The sequence below is a fragment of the Lissotriton helveticus genome, chromosome 1_1 (assembly GCF_964261635.1).
Source record: "Lissotriton helveticus chromosome 1_1, aLisHel1.1, whole genome shotgun sequence".
Taxonomy (NCBI): domain Eukaryota; kingdom Metazoa; phylum Chordata; class Amphibia; order Caudata; family Salamandridae; genus Lissotriton; species Lissotriton helveticus.
Genome location: NC_136057.1, coordinates 979,296,084 through 979,315,190, shown reverse-complemented (window position 1 = coordinate 979,315,190; position 19,107 = coordinate 979,296,084). Strand labels below are relative to the sequence as shown.

General features: G+C 45.7%; 1 protein-coding gene across 1 annotated transcript in view; it reads left to right on the top strand.

Annotated features, from left to right (window-relative positions):
- The first annotated feature begins 617 nt into the window (after positions 1-617).
- Positions 618-19,107, top strand: part of PODXL (podocalyxin like) — a 269,097-nt gene continuing 250,607 nt past the window's right edge. The window contains exon 1 of the mRNA XM_078677422.1: positions 618-1,355. Within this exon, the coding sequence (XP_078533548.1) occupies positions 1,322-1,355 (34 nt within the window). The 5' untranslated portion in view covers positions 618-1,321. The remainder of the gene's footprint in view (positions 1,356-19,107) is intronic.

Genomic DNA, 19,107 nt, shown 5'->3' with positions numbered 1-19,107 from the left:
AGAAAAGGCTGGAGCCGTAGAATCGCATAAATCCACTGGCCCTGCTCAACGTTGCAAATTTCAATAGGCTCTGCCGGATCTGCAGAGGTTTGATGCCAAGCTAGCAAGGCAGACAGGTCGCTTTAGGTAACAGCTCGCATCTTTATCGGTACAGGAACCCTATTGGAAATATGCATTATTCCTAGTGGTAGCCTGGCATGTGACTGACTCTATCCCAGCTCTTTCCGATTTTAAAAAGAAATGGACAGGAAAAATGCGTGTTAATCCGCGGATTTGAGCGCCATATTCAACGCGCAGCCACCTCATACATGGGAGAAGCAGGCAGATGCTTAAAACACACGAAGCAACACCTGTCAAATATCTCCAAGTTATCAGGTCGGGAGCACACAAAATAAGTATTGAGCATGTTATATCTGGCATCCATTTTAACCCATTAAACCCAATGAGGTGGGCGGCTGTCCCGCAGGCAGGCGGCTTCCTCCGCACATCCTGCAGTTATCGGAGAGAGCCCGGCAGAAGGAGGGGTTTCCTTTGTTATTGTTTTGGAGTCAGGTCCACCCTGGGCTCCTATTGGGCCGTGACAGGGTTCGCAGGAGGGGAGCATGGAGGGCTCTGGCATGCTTTTTCCCAACACCCTGGGAAGCAGGCGTGCCAGAGAGGACCCACTCCAGCCAGGACGAGGGTTGAGAAGGCAGCAGCCGAGCACCCGCCCCGGGGAGACCCTCTAGACTGAGCCCGAAGCCCCCTGGCACAGAGAGAGCCGCAGAGCCCGACACGGGGTGCGGAGGGGAACCCTGACACCGGGGCAGGGCGGGGGAGAGCGCAGCCCATCCCTCGTAGGAGATAGAGCGGGGAGCGCCCAGCGGCCAGATCCCAGGGGGAAGTGAGGCAGCGGGAGATAGGGGCAGAGGAGGGGGCTCTGAGCAGGAGGGCAAAGATAGAGGCAGGACAGGCCGGAATCTACGGGAGGGGTCGGGGGTGTCCAGCCACCGGGGGAGGCGGACAGCACACCCAGCCGAAGAAGCACACCCACCCCGTCAGCGCAGTGAGAACAGCCCTCTTCGAAGCACTCCCGAGGTGCTCCAGGCACTACCGCCCGCATCGACAACCTGCCGAGTCCCTGGGAGCCCCCTGGACAATTTCCTTGCAACGCCCCACTGAGCCCCTGCAGCCCTCCCTGCCCGGTCTGCTGCCTCGGGGACAAAGCGCTGTATGAGCCGGTGGTCCTCGGCCTGCGAGCCCGGACCCCCAGCGCCTGCACCTGCCGCGAGGAGGAGCGCCAGCCTGAAAACACCGCATTGGATCCAGCCAGGAGGAGAAGATGCGGCTCTTCCTGTGCGTGTCCTGCGTGCTGGGTGAGTGCAGGGATTCACGTGCTCCGGTCCTCCCGCTCCGCGGATCTCTCTGTTCCCTGCTGTCACTCCTTTCATCCTCTTTGAACAAACCGCCAGCCTATATGCCCAGATCGCCAGATTTTCACTCAGAGAACTGGCAATCTCACAGCCCCGGAGAGCCGAGGAGGGGCTGGCACCGATGGCCCGCCATACTTTGTGTAGTGACTCCGGGTATCAGCATGAAAAGTTGCGTTGCGTCCCATAGTTCAGCGCACAGTACGGTTTCAATATAGTAGCAATGCGCAGTAACACAGCACGGTTACCTTGAAATGTGTCTAGTGCTAGAATTCCATAGTGTATATGTGAACGTCAAGTGGTAGTTATGTAGTTACTTTGTAATGTAGTTGCATAGTTTGTACCATTGTGTCTTACGATTTCATAGTACAGGTGCACAGATAAAGAGATAGTTCATCAGATCGGTTACTTAGTATATTACATTGTTGGTACATTGTTACAGTTGAAACCATTACACTTGTAGAAACGATACAATTAATAGATCGGAGAGTAACATAGTGATAGCATGGATACGTGGTTGGCGCCGTAAAAGGGCATAATTGGTGGTACAGTTGCATATTATAGTTGCATAGTCGCTGGGCGTAGTTGTTACAGATGCATAGTTGGTACCGTTACATAGCATAGCTACCTAGATGGTACAGTTGTATAGTTTAGCTTCATGGGTGTCAACGTTGCATAACTGATACAGTTTGATAGTTGATAAAAGTGCTTAACTGGTACATTTGCACAGCTCGTAAAAGTTCATAATTAGTGCAGATTCATAGTTGGTAAAAGTGTATAATTGGTACAGTTTCATAGCTCCTGAAACGCATATTAGTACAGTTTCATAGCTCTTAAAAGTGCATAATTGTTGGTACAGTACATAATATAGTTGAATAGTCGATACACCTAGTTGTAACAGATGCATAGTTGGTACGGTTACATTGTATAATGATATAGTTCTTACAGTGACAGAGTTATCCCCCTATAGTATATAGTTATATACTTGCCACTTTTGCATAGTTGTTGATGTCGCATAGCTGGTAGAGTGTTGTGCTATAAGAGGATCATTGCTGCAGTTGCTTAGTTGGTAGTCAAATAATTGAAACATATGGTACAGGTATAGTCGATGTGGTTGAATATCTGGTACCGTCACATACACATGCGCTGGAAGTGAGGGAGGGGGGAAGCGCCAGAGTTCAGCAAGTGAAGGAGCAAATTATGCCTTTAAGTGTCACATTTGTACTTGACAAAAGACAGAGGTCAAATGTCAGGCAATGTCTTCTGGCAAACTGCTGCTTATTCTTTTAACAACAAAACTGACGTGTACCGTTCTCTCTCTGACTGCAAACTGAGAGGTTTTCGTAAAAGTGACCTATTTGACAATCTTGTAGTGGTACAAGGAGTGAAAGGAAAGGTTGTAGGAATCAAATTGTGTACTAACAGAACAAAATGTAAATATGTGTGTTGGAACCATACACATTTCAAAATACATCAGCAATTCCGAAAGCACAAATGAAGCACTTTGCTTGGAATTCTGAGGTGTGATGTAAACAAAGGCTTTATTATGATCAAATACATGCTACAGTTACATGCTATAGTTGTTCAGCTGAAGCAGTCGCACATGTGAAACATACAGTGCTGGGTTCCTGCTGAATATCTGTTTTTTCGCATAGTCTGTACCGTAGTCCTACATAGTTGGTGCAGTAAGTAGAAAGAAGGCATCTGGCACGCGAGGGTGGGTGTTCTACCTCCGCCTGTCCAGACTCTATGGTCCTGTTATGTGGGTGTGGGGCTCTGCGTGTTCGCCCCTCTCCGGGTGGAGGTGGAAAGAAGCAGAAAGCATCGGTTATGCCAAAAAGCAGGACACTGTCGCAGGTGAAGTTTTTTGTTTCGTTAACAGGTGCAGCGTCTAGTGATTTGTTCAGGGCTCTGGGGCTTTTGTGTGCTGCAGTCTCTCTCTCTCTCTCTCTCTTGCTGTCGTGTTCCCATTATATATAATTGCAGAGTCGCTACTGGAGATCGCAAGTGTGTTGACGGATAACACTGATTGGGGGACGCAGCGTTTCAGTGCAGTAACTTTATCAAATGCTACTTTTTTTACTTATCTTTTCTCTGCTGAACAGAATAAAACGCCAGGTTTGCATAATGGAAGGAGGGAATTATCAATAGCAATAACTTGTTTTATGTAGAGCCGAAACTCCGCTAGAATGTCCAAGCACTTTAATAACAGGCATTACTGTTACCTAAACAATGGCGCAAATGTTACCGACATCCGAAGGATGAAAAGCCGACGAGCCCCCAGAGAAGTAAACATGTGACCTGCAGATCACACACCGAACTCTAGTCTGCAGTAGGGGCATTATGGAAGACAGAAAAGAACGACGTGAAGCAGAAAAACACTTGATGGATGCGTTGGTGAGTTGTAGGATGGAAGGACGAAGGAACAGTTGGAATAGACGCACATCCGTCGTAGAGGTACAGTCGTTGGGATAAAACACGATTGCAACGGTATTATCGTGCAATGTGATGATTATTCATCTGAATCGAGAACACAGAAGTATTGGTCTATATTATGTCCGTGTTTATAACGCGCCAAACATTTCGAAAGCTGAGCACGTTGCGACGAGCACGTGCGTGCCTGCAGGTGTACAGCGACAGGTGGAATCATGGCCCATATCCCCACGCGGCAGCAGCAGCGCGCGAACAGACCCTCGCGCACAGGCCTGTACCAAGTCTGGGAGCGAGGGAGGGGTCTGGTCCTTGGTTATAAGTGGAGCCGGAGGAGAGAAACACATTAAAACCCAGGTGGGGGAGGGGTGAAGGCTCAGCCCGTGAAAAAGCGGCCTTGTTTGTCCGCCACAGAAGCTGAAAAGAGTTCGAGGGGATTACTGTCCTCCCTGCCTTCTGCCCGGTTAATCCCCGCGCCTCAGGGGCTGGCTGCGGCCTGCAGCTACCACTAGATCTCATGGCTTCTGGGGGCGCAGTCCGAGAGACAGACTAAAATACAAATGCAACTTATATTTCATTAGGAGGCAGAATGTACCAGGTATTGCGCACGCGTGAGTGTGTGTGTGTGCGTGCTTGCGTGCGTGTGTGGGTAAACGTGCCACCAGACTTTCTCTTTCCACCCTCATCCTTTGGTAGAATGGGCGGCAACTCTGATTCTACCTCTGGCTACAATCACATGGAATATCATGTTCACACATCCAAAGATTTTCAAATGCTAAACTTTAAATTATGAGGGAAGTTTACTCCCCTCCCCAGTAAGCCGAACTTTGAAATGTGCTTTTCTGGTCCATGGTTACCAACTACTTACTTGCATGGCTCATTGAGGTCCGCAGGAATGAGTGAATTAATGAAATAATGAATTCAATAATGTTTATGGATCAAATCTCTGTTCCCTGTAGCTCTCAGGTTATGAAAAGTGGTTTACACAGGTGCTTCGTGGACAAGAGCAGGCCAGGCACCTTTCCCTCCCAGGGGTGGGGTTGCCCTCCCAAGAAATGGTGCAAGTTGACTGTTGTCTTCTCAGAGTGATCTCACCCGACCCTCCTTGATTGCAGCTGCCTTTACCTGCATAGAGACATAAAAGTTGAATCTTGAGGTTTTTTTCTGAAAGCTAGAAGATACATTTAGTGAGAATGACTAGAAAGCAGTCAGTCCATAAACGGGATGCTTGGACTGCGAAGGGTCTGCTCACACTCCAGTATCTGGAGTAGGATTTTATCTGGTAAGGGCAAGGATCTTCCTGAGATCCTTGCTATCCTTCCTATTGACTCACTCTTGGTATGCCTTGTGACTGGTCAGACCACCACATTATCACCTTCCAAATTCCATCCGCCATCAAGAAAGTCTTCCCGCAACAATGTAAGCAGAAACATTGGATAAGAGACACAAAAAAACATCAATTGGAACCAGGGCCGGACTGGCTACCGGGCAGTTGTGTGTGCCGCCGAGCTGGGGGCTCATTTCTCTGTGATGGGGGCTTATTTCGTTGATGGGGACCTGCATGCGCATTGAAATAAAAAAGCAAAACAAATTTTATTTTTCACACGCAGGTCCCTATCAACAAAATCAGCCCCAGCTCAGCAGCACCCACAACTGCCCGGTAGCCTGTTCGGCCCTGATTGGAACAGCCTGGCCTCTCAATGTGAAACGGCTCTCACCCCCCCAATAACGGGTTAGACATCAATGACCTCACAGCCCCCTACAACTCCGTAATGACCAAAGTCTTCCAGCAAGCCGCTCCACCGAAACTCAAAAGAATTCGGGAAAAAGACAATAACCCATGGTTCAGCGAAGCCTTAAATGAAAAGAGACGCAAACTCAGATCAGCGGAACGGAAATGGAGGCAACACCCCTCCCCCAATCATCTCAAACTTCTCCGGAAATTGAGAAACTATTACAATAAAAGTATCCTACAATCAAAAAAAGACTTTTTCTGATCAGAACTAGACAAGGCCAAAAATAGACCAAAGAAACTTTTTTAAATTCTGAAACAACAATCTAACAAATTAGCTAAATCTTCACTTCTAACATCGAAATCACAGTTGAGTAGTGTAGAATTCTCCTCATTTTTCTCTGCTAAAACTAACTCTCTTCAAGGCAAACTTAGTGTAGCAGCACTCAATTCAGCCACCCCTAAGGGCAATCTAGTCAATATGCCAGCAATGCTTGAGCTTACACGGCCCAAAAATAACTCTCTCTGGGCTACTTTTAAACTCTACGATCTCAATGAAGTCACCAATATTATTGCATCACCCAAACATAACAACCACTTCAACAACCCTGTCCCCTCAAATTGCTTTCCCCACCTCTTCCATATCATGTCTCTGGACCAATATCATCAATGACTCCCTAGCACAAGGTCACATCCCAGATTGCTTAAAAACAGGACAGGTCACCCCTATACTTAAAAAACCTACTGCAGATAACTCCGACCCCAACAACTTCCGACCAATAACCAATAACCAATATTCCAATGCTATCCAAGGGTCCTGGAAAAATGTGTTCAGCAACAACTAAACCAACACATTGCGAACTTCAATCTACTGAACATTCACCAATCGGGTTTTAGACCCGGACATAGCACAGAAACAGCCATCCTACATATAGTAGATGACGCCCTGCAAGCCCTGGACCGCAACAAAACCTGCCTGCTGGTCGACCTCTCCTCAGCCTTCGATACGGTCAACCACGATAAACTACTAAGAAGACTAGAATACAGGATGGGTTTCTCTGGTAAAGTCCTTCAGTGGTTCAAATCCTTCCTGAAAAACAGAACGCAATCCTCCTTGATCAACAACAATCTTTTAGTTTCCTCCCCTAACCTACTGGGAGTTCCTCAAGGCTCCACACTATCTCCCATGCTATTCAACATATACGTCGAACCACTCACCGAGCTACTACAGCTGGAGAACATATCCTTCCACATGTATGCGGATGACACCCAACTGTACATCAAGATCTCCTCTATCGAAGATTTAAGGTCAATGAACACAGCCCTCGAAAAGACAGTCCAATGGCTATCGACCAACTTCCTCAAGCTAAACTCTCAAAAAACAGAGTTTCTCCTAATCTCCCCCCCCCCTAAGAACGCCACCGAGACAAAGGAATGGATCAAAACTATCACGGCGTTGAACTGCACGCCAAAAGTAGTGGACTCCTCCATATCAATAGGAATCACTCTGGATAAGAACCTGAACATGCAAAACCACGTCAACTTATTGGCTAAAAATGCCCGCTTCCATCTCAGCTATCTCAGAAAAATTAAACCATTTCTCGAGAACGCGAACCTCAAATCTGCAGTCCAGTCCTTAGTTATTTCTAGACTTGAGTACGGAATGTACCACCCTCGCGGGGCTTCCCAAATTCTCAACAGCCCCTCTAAAAGCCTGTCTCAATGCGGCAGCTAGACTCATAACATGGTCTAGGCAATTTGACCACATATCGCCACACCTGAAAGCACTCGACTGGCTACCCTACGAAGCTCGATTCCACCTAAAAATGGCCTGCATCACAGACAAGGCGCTTCACCACAACACCCCTCAGTACCTAGCCCAAAAACTCAGCTTATCTGGAGGAAACAGACATTCAAGGAGTGCTAACAATCTACTTCTGAAACCCTCACGTTTCAAAAAGTCTAAAACTTCCAACAGAGCATTCTCTGGAGTAGCTCCAAGAATCTGGAACTCCCTTCCTCCACACATCAGAAAAATCTCCTCTATCCCTCGTTTCAAAAAAGAAACAAAATTATTCCTGATGAGCAAATTCCTACCTTAAAGCAATACAACCACGTCACAAGATCGACAAACCCCAAACTACCTTATTCTCTGGTCCACTTAATTAAGACCTTCATGAACTTAAATTGTTTTTTGGGTCCAGAACATTCTTCTCATTGCTGCCACGAGAACTGTTGACCCACACGAACATGAATGGTCTTTTATTGTTTTTCAGAACAAGTTTTCTCAATATTTGTTACTCATTGTTACTTGCAAACTATGTTTTCTTTGTATGCAATGTTCCCCTTTAAATGTTTCACCTTACGCCTTATGTAAAGCGCTCTGATACCCTAACTTGGGTCTGGTTCGTGCTCTATAAAACTCTAAAAATAAATAAAATAAATAAATAAAGTAACATTGTACTTTGTTGCTGTGGTATTTTGATGGATGTGAGAATTTGTGTCTCAGTCAGAGGTTCTTAGTTATGGGTTACATTTTTCTTTGGAATGCATAAAGAGCAGACCACCATTTTCAGCTTTCTTCTGGTAGCACAGGGCATTATTGCTTTATGTACCTTAATACCATACTGCTGGAATTCTCTTTTTGCTGTTAATGTGCGTTTCAACTATACCCCTAGCTAACCCCTGCGTTTCTTAACCACAAAGATGGTCTTTGACTTTGTGGGGTGTTTCAATTCTGATTTGCCAAATGACAGCAAATTAGAATACCTGTTGGAAATCTTCTTGGCCAATCAGAATTGATCCCTATGTTTAAGCAACGTCAATGAGAATTGCTGGATCTCACTGGAGCACCTGGACCACTTTGAGGTAGGCAATGTTTGAATTTTCAGAAAAGGGGCAGGTTGGAAGGTAAGCCTGAATCTAGAATCCAGCTGCAGTCTGTGCCCTGCGAAGGACTCTGTTGAGAATGAGGAATGTAGCTATCAGGGCTTTAAGAGGGCCGGGTCTCACAGGTCTGAGCACCAGCAGTTTTTTAAAGGATACCTCCAAATGGGTCACTATCGAGCTCTGTTTTGTGCCCTGGCACAGGCGGTACGTTTTTCCGGACTGCAGTGACAGCAGGCACATCGATGTGCGCCCGCTCACACAGCTCACTCCTCACTATTGGAGAAGTTTTGGCATGACGTCATGCCAGGTGAGCATTGTAGGGGAAGGGAAATCCTTTAAAGAGAGACATTTTCTCTCTGGATTTCCCTTCTCTTTTTGAAACTCAGTTGCAGCAACATTGTCGTGGTGTCAACAGGGCTTTAAGTGGAAGCTTTTTCAATATTCTATACAAGCCGTAGTTGCTTCTCATTTATCTTAAGCAACTAACAACCACTGACAAAGCCAATAGTCCTAACTTGTTGTAGGTATGATGTTACTTGTATCATATATCTGGATGCTATGACATAAATAGCAAAATAAAAGTCGGGCGGCACACTCTGCTAAGCACAGATTTTTAGCTTCTGTTTTTAAGCCACTCCCTTAATTACATTGGCCACGCACCTTTGAGACCCCCCCTAGTTTTTTCATCCCACTTAAAGCCCTGGTAGCTATCACTGATGCAGCAGAAGCAGTGGCACCGGGTGTGAAGGACTCACTGCATCCCCAAAATAACTGTTTTTAACCACCAAACCTGGGGATTTGGGCCAATTTTCTTTGCTTGCATTGGGGCCCTTAGCACCATTGCTGCACCTGCTATCTTTCTACCACTTCTGCAGTGGTGTGATAGGAGAGTCAATGTTTCCAGGGCTGATGCTGAACTGAGTTAGCGCAGTCAAGGTGGACGTTGATGTGGGTAGCCACTAATTACTAGTAAGCCAAGGTGTACCCCCTACTTAAAGGTCCAAGAGGAGGGGGAAGAACTAAATACAAACTAGCTTTCATTTGGATCATATTTTATTTATCAAAAAACATAATTTCACTCTTTTTTTTATATACATTTCATTTTTATGTATAAAAGTATTTTTCAAGTAACCCATAACATGAGATTATTTACATTGTTATTCAAAGAGAGGAACAAAGGACAATTTTCCATTGTTTTTCCATTATTTTTCCTTTCAACAATAAATATCCCCCACTAAAAAATCCAAAAAGTGAAATAAAAAAAAACAACCTTCTTTCATTCAACCTTTCTTACCATTCACTCCTCTTATACACACAAAATCTCATACTGTGCAAATTATATTCACAAAGAGACATATCTGAGACAGTGATCTATCCATTCAAAAATGGCGTCAGTCCATCATTTTTTAGTTTCACAGAATCCTTTCTTTGGCATAGATCTTTGGATAGAATTCTCAGATGTGTGTAGCTGGCCTACGCACGTTTCGGTGAAAGCTAGATGTTGTCACCTTCCTCAGGGCCAAAGAGATACAATTTTCCAAGAAGAAAGAAGTGGGGGTTCTTAAAATATGTAATGTTGGAATATCAGGAGGTAAGTTGGGTCTATCTCTGGGTCAGTGAGTTGCCGTCGCTTTACCGCTCAATCAAACTGTGGCAGGGATGATTGCACTTCAAATTATTTAAATTTCTACTGTCCAGGGTCTTGGCAGGTGGGTCTGGCTAGGATGTCCAGAGAAGAACTGGATGGTAATGTCCTGTTCTGTCTATTTATACACCCAGGATTATTTGTCGTTTAAAATCCTATGTCAAAATCCGTCTTTACTAGTTTTGACCAGTCCTGCATTTATTGGTTATACACAGCAAATCTAAATGAGCAGATATCGTCGTCTCATGGCGTATCCGTCCTTCATACCCCAGTATGGTAAAGATTTATTGTTGAAAGGAAAAATAATGGCAAAACATTGGAAAATGTCTTTCATTCCTATCTTTGAATAACAATGTAAATAATCTCATGTTATGGGTTACTTGAAACAATACTTTTATACATAAAAATGAAATATATAAAAAAGAGTGAAATTATGTTTTTTGATAAATAAAATATGATCCAAATGAAGGCTAACTTTGGTTCTCATTCCATGTATCTGTGCTGTATACTACAATGGAATAAGTAGAGCTATGACCAACAACGAAATGAGATAGGTCTGACAAGAAGAGGTTGTTTCCAGTTTGTAGGTTGCCACTAATTACAACTGGTCCTTCGGAAGGGAAACGGGGCACATAAGCGTACTTCCAAAACCTCTTGACTGTGTCATATGCTCCATTACAAGAGAGACAGTGTAAGAGAGAAAAGGAGTAACGTGGAGTGAAGCAGGAGCTAGCCCTCAGTCCTCCTGTTTTTCGGCGCATGGCTGTTCATAAGGAACATCACAGAGCGTGGACATGTTTTCCGTTTTGACAATATAGTTTGTTCACCATACATGTTCTTCTAAGGTTCACGTGAGCCATCACCACATTGATAGGAAGGATTATTTAGCGGTGACACTTCATCTGCGAGCACAACGTTTCCTCATGCAACTACCATGCTGCACTGGCTTTGGCTAAAGAGCAACATTTTTCTGAAATCCACAATTTTGTCTCTTTGTGGAATATTTTATTATTCACGTAGTGCACTGCACAAATATCTGCTTTGGCCTTTTTTGAGTTCTGGCATATGTAATATTTGTTGCTCTGGGACTATGTTTTTGATTGTCACGTTTTTGTAGTTTGAAATTTTTTTATTACACATTTGAATTGAAATTATTCTCTTAGATATTAAACAAAAAAATAATTTATCATACGGGAATATATAACAAGACACAAGTGGTAGGAGCATATGAGGTTGAATATCTTACAATTATGCATGCATGAGTGCTCTAGAGATGTAAAGTCTCAGTTATAGCTGAGACAGTGTTGTGATATCAAGAACACATTTGAAGCACCATGGGCCAGATTACAATGTGTCTAGGTGATGCCATCTATCACTGAGGTGCTATTATGATCTCTGTTTTTAATTACAAGCTATTTGGCTCCATGTCTCTTCGAGCGGGGTGGTGCAGTTCTATGGGCAAAAAAATACATTTTCAGGTTATATCGATATAGACAAAAAATAATGATTTTTGCTGGAACAAAATAGCTTTGACGTTTGCAGAAACAAAAGGCTCAACATAGCATGCATTACAGTGCACAATATTATATCTAACCACACCTCACTATAAATTGAGAATACCTGGGAAGGTCTGGCCTCTAATTTTATGTAGTGTACCTATTTCCACGTAACCAAGTTTGTGTTCTCAAGATCTGGCCAGTTTACTAATGTTGCATGTGGTGTATTTTTCCAGTGCTTTAGAATTATTCCTCACCCTATCACCTCAACTCTCATAATTAAATTTTTTCATTAGACGGTCTGACCCAAGATGCCCTCAGTTTGCTTGTCTATGCTTGTTTGCAGTGGCTTAACGTAAAATGATGCCCCCCCCCTGCAGAATATTAAGAGGGGCCTGTGAGTCCCCCTTATCTCATAGATATTCATAGGCCTTGGTCGGAGTGGGACCCCTCGGAAGGGTTATTGTTAGGCACAGGGAGATTACGTTTTTTGCCCAGAATTACAGGATGTTGCACGTCCTTGCCGAGACTCAAACCCGGTTCCCCAGATTTGAGGTCAACCACCCTCGCCGTTAGGTCAACTCCTCTCCCCATGACATCATTAGTCCCTGGAAGTGCAGGCGACATTATGTATGTAGGTACACCGCTTCCAACAAATTCTCAGGTGCCTGTAGGTACTTAACAAACAAGTACAACAACTATTTTTCAAATGGCGTGCAGAGTGCTAGGGAGTGCAGGTGCTAGGGAGTGCAGAGTGCTAGGGAGTGCAGAGTGCTAGGGAGTGCTAGGGAGTGCAGAGTGCTAGGGAGTGCAGAGTGCTAGGGAGTGCTAGGGAGTGCAGAGTGCTAGGGAGTGCAGAGTGCTAGGGAGTGCAGAGTGCTAGGGAGTGCTAGGGAGTGCAGAGTGCTAGGGAGTGATAGGGAGTGCAGAATGCTAGGGAGTGCAGAGTGCTAGGGAGTGCAGAGTGCTAGGGAGTGCTAGGGAGTGCAGAGTGCTAGGGAGTGCAGAGTGCTAGGGAGTGCTAGGGAGTGCAGAGTGCTAGGGAGTGCAGAGTGCTAGGGAGTGCAGAGTGCTAGGGAGTGCAGAGTGCTAGGGAGTGCAGAGTGCTAGGGAGTGCAGAGTGCTAGGGAGTGCTAGGGAGTGCAGAGTGCTAGGGAGTGATAGGGAGTGCAGAATGCTAGGGAGTGCAGAGTGCTAGGGAGTGCAGAGTGCTAGGGAGTGCTAGGGAGTGCAGAGTGCTAGGGAGTGCTAGGGAGTGCAGAGTGCTAGGGAGTGCAGAGTGCTAGGGAGTGCAGAGTGCTAGGGAGTGCTAGGGAGTGCAGAGTGCTAGGGAGTGCAGAGTGCTAGGGAGTGCAGAGTGCTAGGGAGTGCAGAGTGCTAGGGAGTGCTAGGGAGTGCAGCGTGCTAGGGAGTGCTAGGGAGTGCAGAGTGCTAGGGAGTGCTAGGGAGTGCAGAGTGCTAGGGAGTGCAGAGTGCTAGGGAGTGCATAGTGCTAGGGAGTTCAGAGTGCTAGGGAGTGCTAGGGAGTGCAGAGTGCTAGAGAGTGCTAGGGAGTGCTAGGGAGTGCAGAGTGCTAGGGAGCGCAGAGTGCTAGGGAGCGCAGAGTGCTAGGGAGTGCAGAGTGCTAGGGAGCGCAGAGTGCTAGGGAGTGCAGAGTGCTAGGGAGTGCAGAGTGCTAGGGAGTGCAGAGTGCTAGGGAGTGCAGAGTGCTAGGGAGTGCAGAGTGCTAGGGAGTGCTAGGGAGTGCAGAGTGCTAGGGAGTGCAGAGTGCTAGGGAGTGCAGAGTGCTAGGGAGCGCAGAGTGCTAGGGAGTGCAGAGTGCTAGGGAGTGCTAGGGAGTGCAGAGTGATAGGGAGTGCAGAATGCTAGGGAGTGCAGAGTGCTAGGGAGTGCAGAGTGCTAGGGGGTGCTAGGGAGTGCAGAGTGCTAGGGAGTGCTAGGGAGTGCAGAGTGCTAGGGAGTGCTAGGGAGTGCTAGGGAGTGCAGAGTGCTAGGGAGTGCAGAGTGCTAGGGAGTGCTAGGGAGTGCAGAGTGCTAGGGAGTGCAGAGTGCTAGGGAGTGCAGAGTGCTAGGGAGTGCAGAGTGCTAGGGAGTGCATAGTGCTAGGGAGTGCAGAGTGCTAGGGAGTGCAGAGTGCTAGGGAGTGCTAGGGAGTGCAGAGTGCTAGGGAGTGCTAGGGAGTGCAGAGTGCTAGGGAGTGCGGAGTGCTAGGGAGTGCTAGGGAGTGCTAGGGAGTGCAGAGTGCTAGGGAGCGCAGAGTGCTAGGGAGTGCAGAGTGCTAGGGAGTGCAGAGTGCTAGGGAGTGCAGAGTGCTAGGGAGTGCAGAGTGACTAGGGAGTGCAGAGTGCTAGGGAGTGCAGAGTGCTAGGGAGTGCAGAGTGCTAGGGAGTGCAGAGTGACTAGGGAGGGTTGGGAATGTAGAGTGACTAGGGAGGGCTAGGGAGTGCAGAGTGACTAGGGAGTGCTAGGGAGTGCTAGGGAGTGCAGAGTGACTGCAGAGATTAAGCCAATGACAATGTAAATGACAATGCCATTTATTTATCTGTTTTCAAAACCAACACATAAATACACATTTTGTCATTAACAATGCCAATAGGTCTAACTTTTCCAAAGGCGAAACCATTGCATTGTAAATGCTTGTTAACTCCGGCCTCAAGAGAAGTTACTTTTTGGAGCAAAGCCTTATCTACCACTGTTAGTAGATAGGGTTTGTATCAAAACCCATGGACGGCTACATTAGAATGCCCATGTATCACCCAAGGTACACCTCCTTGATGCAGAGTGCTGTTGGCGTTGCTTTTTGACAACTTTACAGCACAAAGCAAAATTTGCACTAGAGAGTAAATAGAGTAGCAAGGTTCTTCACCAGTTTGCATCACTTTTTGAGACTTTGCTCTGGTGCAAAACCTTGATACATCTGCCCCATATTCTCCTAGTTGAGACTGCAACTGGATATGCGTTTGAATGAGTATCATTCGGTCAAATAAAACACCTTTTTAGGTATCTGATCTTAAGGTTATTTTGCTTACATTATGAACCATATAAACTTGAAACGAATGCTAATAATACAACCGAAGAACTATAGAAAAATGCCCTTTTCTACTAATTAATAGAAAAATAGTTTTTTCTTCTTTCTTTGTCTTATTGGACTTTCCTTTCACCAAAATCAAGTGGATGAGTCCAAACAGTTTAGCGTGTGAGCCCAGTTGCTTGAGAAGAGACTGAGAGAGAATTGAGACATGTTTTCGCCCAATCATTAACGTGAGAGGCAGCTTCTGATCCTGCAGCACTCCTTGCTTGCACACAGCATGCCGGAGGGCTGCTGGAGCTAGCCAGCCAGGCCTGAAACATTACATATAGTCAGCAAAGGAAGCATTCTGATTAGCTGACAAGCTCTCAGCGCTCTATTCTGGGTGCTAATGTTCATTATATATTTGTCAAATGTTGAAATAAAGCAGAGACTGATGACTCCAAATTCCAAACCCTCACCATTAGACATTTGCTCATGCTTCTCCCAGACACCATGCCTCATAATTTGGTGTAAAATTCTTCAGATATTGACCAACTATTACATCTTCCCTGGGTAGTACTGACACACCTCCTTCCATCGACTCCAGCTTCTATTCTGTGCTGTAGTTCCAGATATGAAATATACAGCCTCCCAAGACCAGGCATCTTGTTTGCTGCTATGAGCTATGCTACCTAAGCAAAATCACATGTATCTTTGACAAAACCACCCTCTCTAGACTGCATTTCCAGCTGTGCACTATGCCTCTTGCAACACAGCATACCTCATACGCAAGAAAGCAACTGCTTCATGCAAACCTCCTGCATAAGGTCACAACCTCTGGTTGTATAGAACATCGATTACAAAACTATAATCTAAACACTGTTTTTAAAAATATTGCTTCATTGGGTGTAGATTTCCTATTAAGTTCAATATTTAGTACACCACATTTTTGTCAGTCAATATTTAGGCCACAATATTCTTGAACCATACAACTCAGGGCACGTGCGTTTCTCTAGACCACAACCACTGCTCCTGTCTCGGACCATACATCCTGCCCTAGACCACACCACCTACACCAGAGCTCACCCACTGTCAGCCTCGGCCTGTGCAGGTAAGAGTAGTGGGGCTGGTTGGGGGTAGGGGGATTTCGACAAACAATGTAGAGGGGAAATTGAATAAATAAATAATTTTGCCTCTTCATTGCCCGTCAAAATCTGCCCATGACCTGACATAATGCCCTTTGTTAGACTTCCTACCTTGGATAGAATTCCCTACCTCTGAAAGCAGCACCTCCCCTGACGCACAGGTCTTGTAGTGAACTACACCTTCAGTCTAGACCACACCTCCTGTCTAAATCCCACATGCAGTTCGGCCCTTACAAAATCCCAGGTCCAGACATCACTTCCTGTTTTTGCTAACACCTTTTGCTCTTGGATACCTTGGATACAGTTGTCACCCTGGACCACCCCTCCTGTGCTTAACCCCACCCTGGGTACGGATCACTTGTCCTGCCCTGAAGCACACGTCCCAGTCTGCACACAACACTCACCTACACTAGAGCACCCCTCCTTTTCTAGACTGCAGTGGGCCCCATTCTACTCTCCCAGACCCTAACCACCTTTTCTGGCCTATTCCACACTTTTTCTCTAAACCACATCTGCACCAGAGCACAACTCCTATGCCAAACCACACTAAACCAACCACGTACCATATACTTACTAGCCTTCCTGTATAAGACCATATCTTCTGACCAGGACACTTTCTCTTGTCCTCACCACTTACCCTCCAGCCTGTCTACGCATCCCCCCTGCCCTTCGACAAGAAAGAAGCACATACTTGTGTTGTTGCATTTTTAAGTAGCATTGCTTTCTGCTTGATTGGGGGTCTGGGGCCCTACCAAGGCAGGGGATAGGACATGTGCAATTGAGTGTTTCTCATTCTGCGTTATGCAAATATAACCCCTTCACCGCCTCATTGAATTGGTAATCAGTTTCAAACAGACTGTGAGAGAAAAGTAGGCCTAAGTACTATCATACATACCAGCGGCAGCCATTGAATTCCCAGACACAGCTATTGTTAGCATTGTACATGCAGCAGCTCCCATCAGGCCTGCACACAGCCTTGGCTGACTGGAGGAATGTGAAAAGAATGAATGAACTGCGTGAATGTTGGACCAAATGACGTTTAGTAGTGTTGGACAAGCACATATGACATGAAACCGCTGCCAGCCTGTTGTGAGTTGATGCTGGCTTCAGATTGGTTTCTGTTGCATCTTTATTTGTGGGTCTGCTAGAGGACTCCCTGCGCATGCTCTAAAACGTTTCATGTCCAAGCGAGCACCTTAGCTTCTAACTTGGTGATGAAATGCATAGATTGGGCATGAAATCTAATGTTGGTTTCGTTTTTCCAAACCATTTTTCTCAAGAAATCACTTTCAACTTTGTGAGTGGCTTGCACACAGAGGAAAGAGACATGTGTAATATAGATTGGAGGCCAGGACTCCGAAGTGACATCACTTCCGCATGTTAACCTCTGGCAAAGTGATGTCACATTGTACAGCACAAGCTAAGTCCTCGCCATCACTCTTGGCACTTCCGGCCACTGCTGTTCACCTACAGAATAATGGATCAGGGTTTTTGCAGAAGTTTTGTCGTCAAGGATTTCGCAAAATAAAATAAGGGGTTGGGCACAATTATATGGGATTTACTGACTTTTGGGGTACCAATGGTTTAGTGGTGTGAGGGAGATCTGAAAAAGGAATATGTGTGTATTTGAATATTTGAAGGAATGGAAATTCTGGAACAAAGTTGGAGTTTCCATGACACTTATGCAAAAGACACCTGTGCTCAAATATGATCTTGAAGGTGGAAAACTGAAATGTTTATTAAAGTGTACTCCTAGACCCCATTTTTGTCATTTTAAATCTTATGGAAGCAGTACTAGAAAAGAACGATAAAACAAACTTATGTGTGAAAAGTGATAAAATATAAGATCTTTATGTAAATTGTCTGACAGTGCATTTTTTACAAAAAAGAAAATCAGAATTGTGTGATGGACTCAAAACAGGGAAAGACAAGTAGGGGCAATATGAATATTGATGCCGTCTGGGAACTCTAGTTGGGGCAAAACATAATCAACAAGCTTTGGAGAAGCCACTTGGATGCTGCTGCAGACTTATTAACTTTCCCAGTGGTTTCTGTTGATGCTAGTCAGAAATGATTTTTCCTGATGCCATACAACATTGGCAAAAAAAGTGAGATGATGAGTAAGCACGTATGCGTCATGGATCGTGCGCGCATATGCGTCATAAAACTCCGCCGGCCCAGTGTGATGGGATGCTCATGTACATATGGATCAACACACACATACGGCAGGATGCAGCCACCATTTTATTTTTTATTTACCGCTCCAAGATAACTGACTCCAATCTTGTAAGTAGAAAAAATGCACACTTTGTGAAAGCAATGGCCCGTCTTCAAAGTACAACTGCTGGGACCTCCCCAGAAAGTACTGAGATGGGAGTGGCAGTAGAACTTTGGAGGAGCAGGTGATGGAAAAAGGTAAGGGGTTAAGCAATAGGGAGTGGGGGCAGGGAGCAATAGAGGAGCTTGAGGCAAGGACATTTATGTATAAATGCAGCACACACAGAATAAGGAAAAAACGAGGAGAAATAAACACATTTCTTCGTCTTACGCCTCCCCTGGGAAGGCGCAGCATTTTGACGCATTCCCAGGTTTACCATTGTTGGTAAATCTACGAATGTGCAAAAATCCGTGGGTAGATGCGTGGAAACACCCACACTCCACCCATGGACTGCCTCCTTGGATTAATAGTAACAGAACGCAGCAATTTACGCGGCATTGCATTACTCTGGATTTACCGAGCCTCACAAGATAGCCTTGCGTTGCTTGATAAATCAACTTAGGTTCTGCGCCGTCCTAGCACCCCCTTGCGGTGGGCAGAGATGGCACAGAACCTTCATAAATACGCCCCTTGGTTTCAATTTCTGTGTTCTGTAATGTAATGCTTCGTAACTTTGAGATCCTTGCTTTGCACGCCTGGCTCCGCAGTGTAACTACCATTTGTGAAGAAGATGCAGTGGGACCAGGGCCTAGAGCTGTGAAGGGCCTTTTCACCCCAAGAATAGCTGCCTTTTAGTACCCAATCGAGGGCAGGATGCCCACTCTCAGTGCTTGCATTAAGGCCCACTGTGCTCTTGCTATCCCACTCATCTAAAGGGTACATGGTGTCTTCCTCCTGCTCAAGCCCACTCTTTAACTGTCTATATTTTTTCACCACACATACCTAAGAGCATCATGTGCTTCTCAGTGTCTCTTTCCTGGTCGTCCAGGCCCTGATCACATGAATTATAAAGAATAACACCATTAATACCTGCATCCTGATAGTACGTCCATAATCTGTGATCTTGCAGCTTTCCACAGGCCACCTTCGCCTCATTGTTCCCCGACAGATGTTGCAGCCTCCCTCCTTTGATA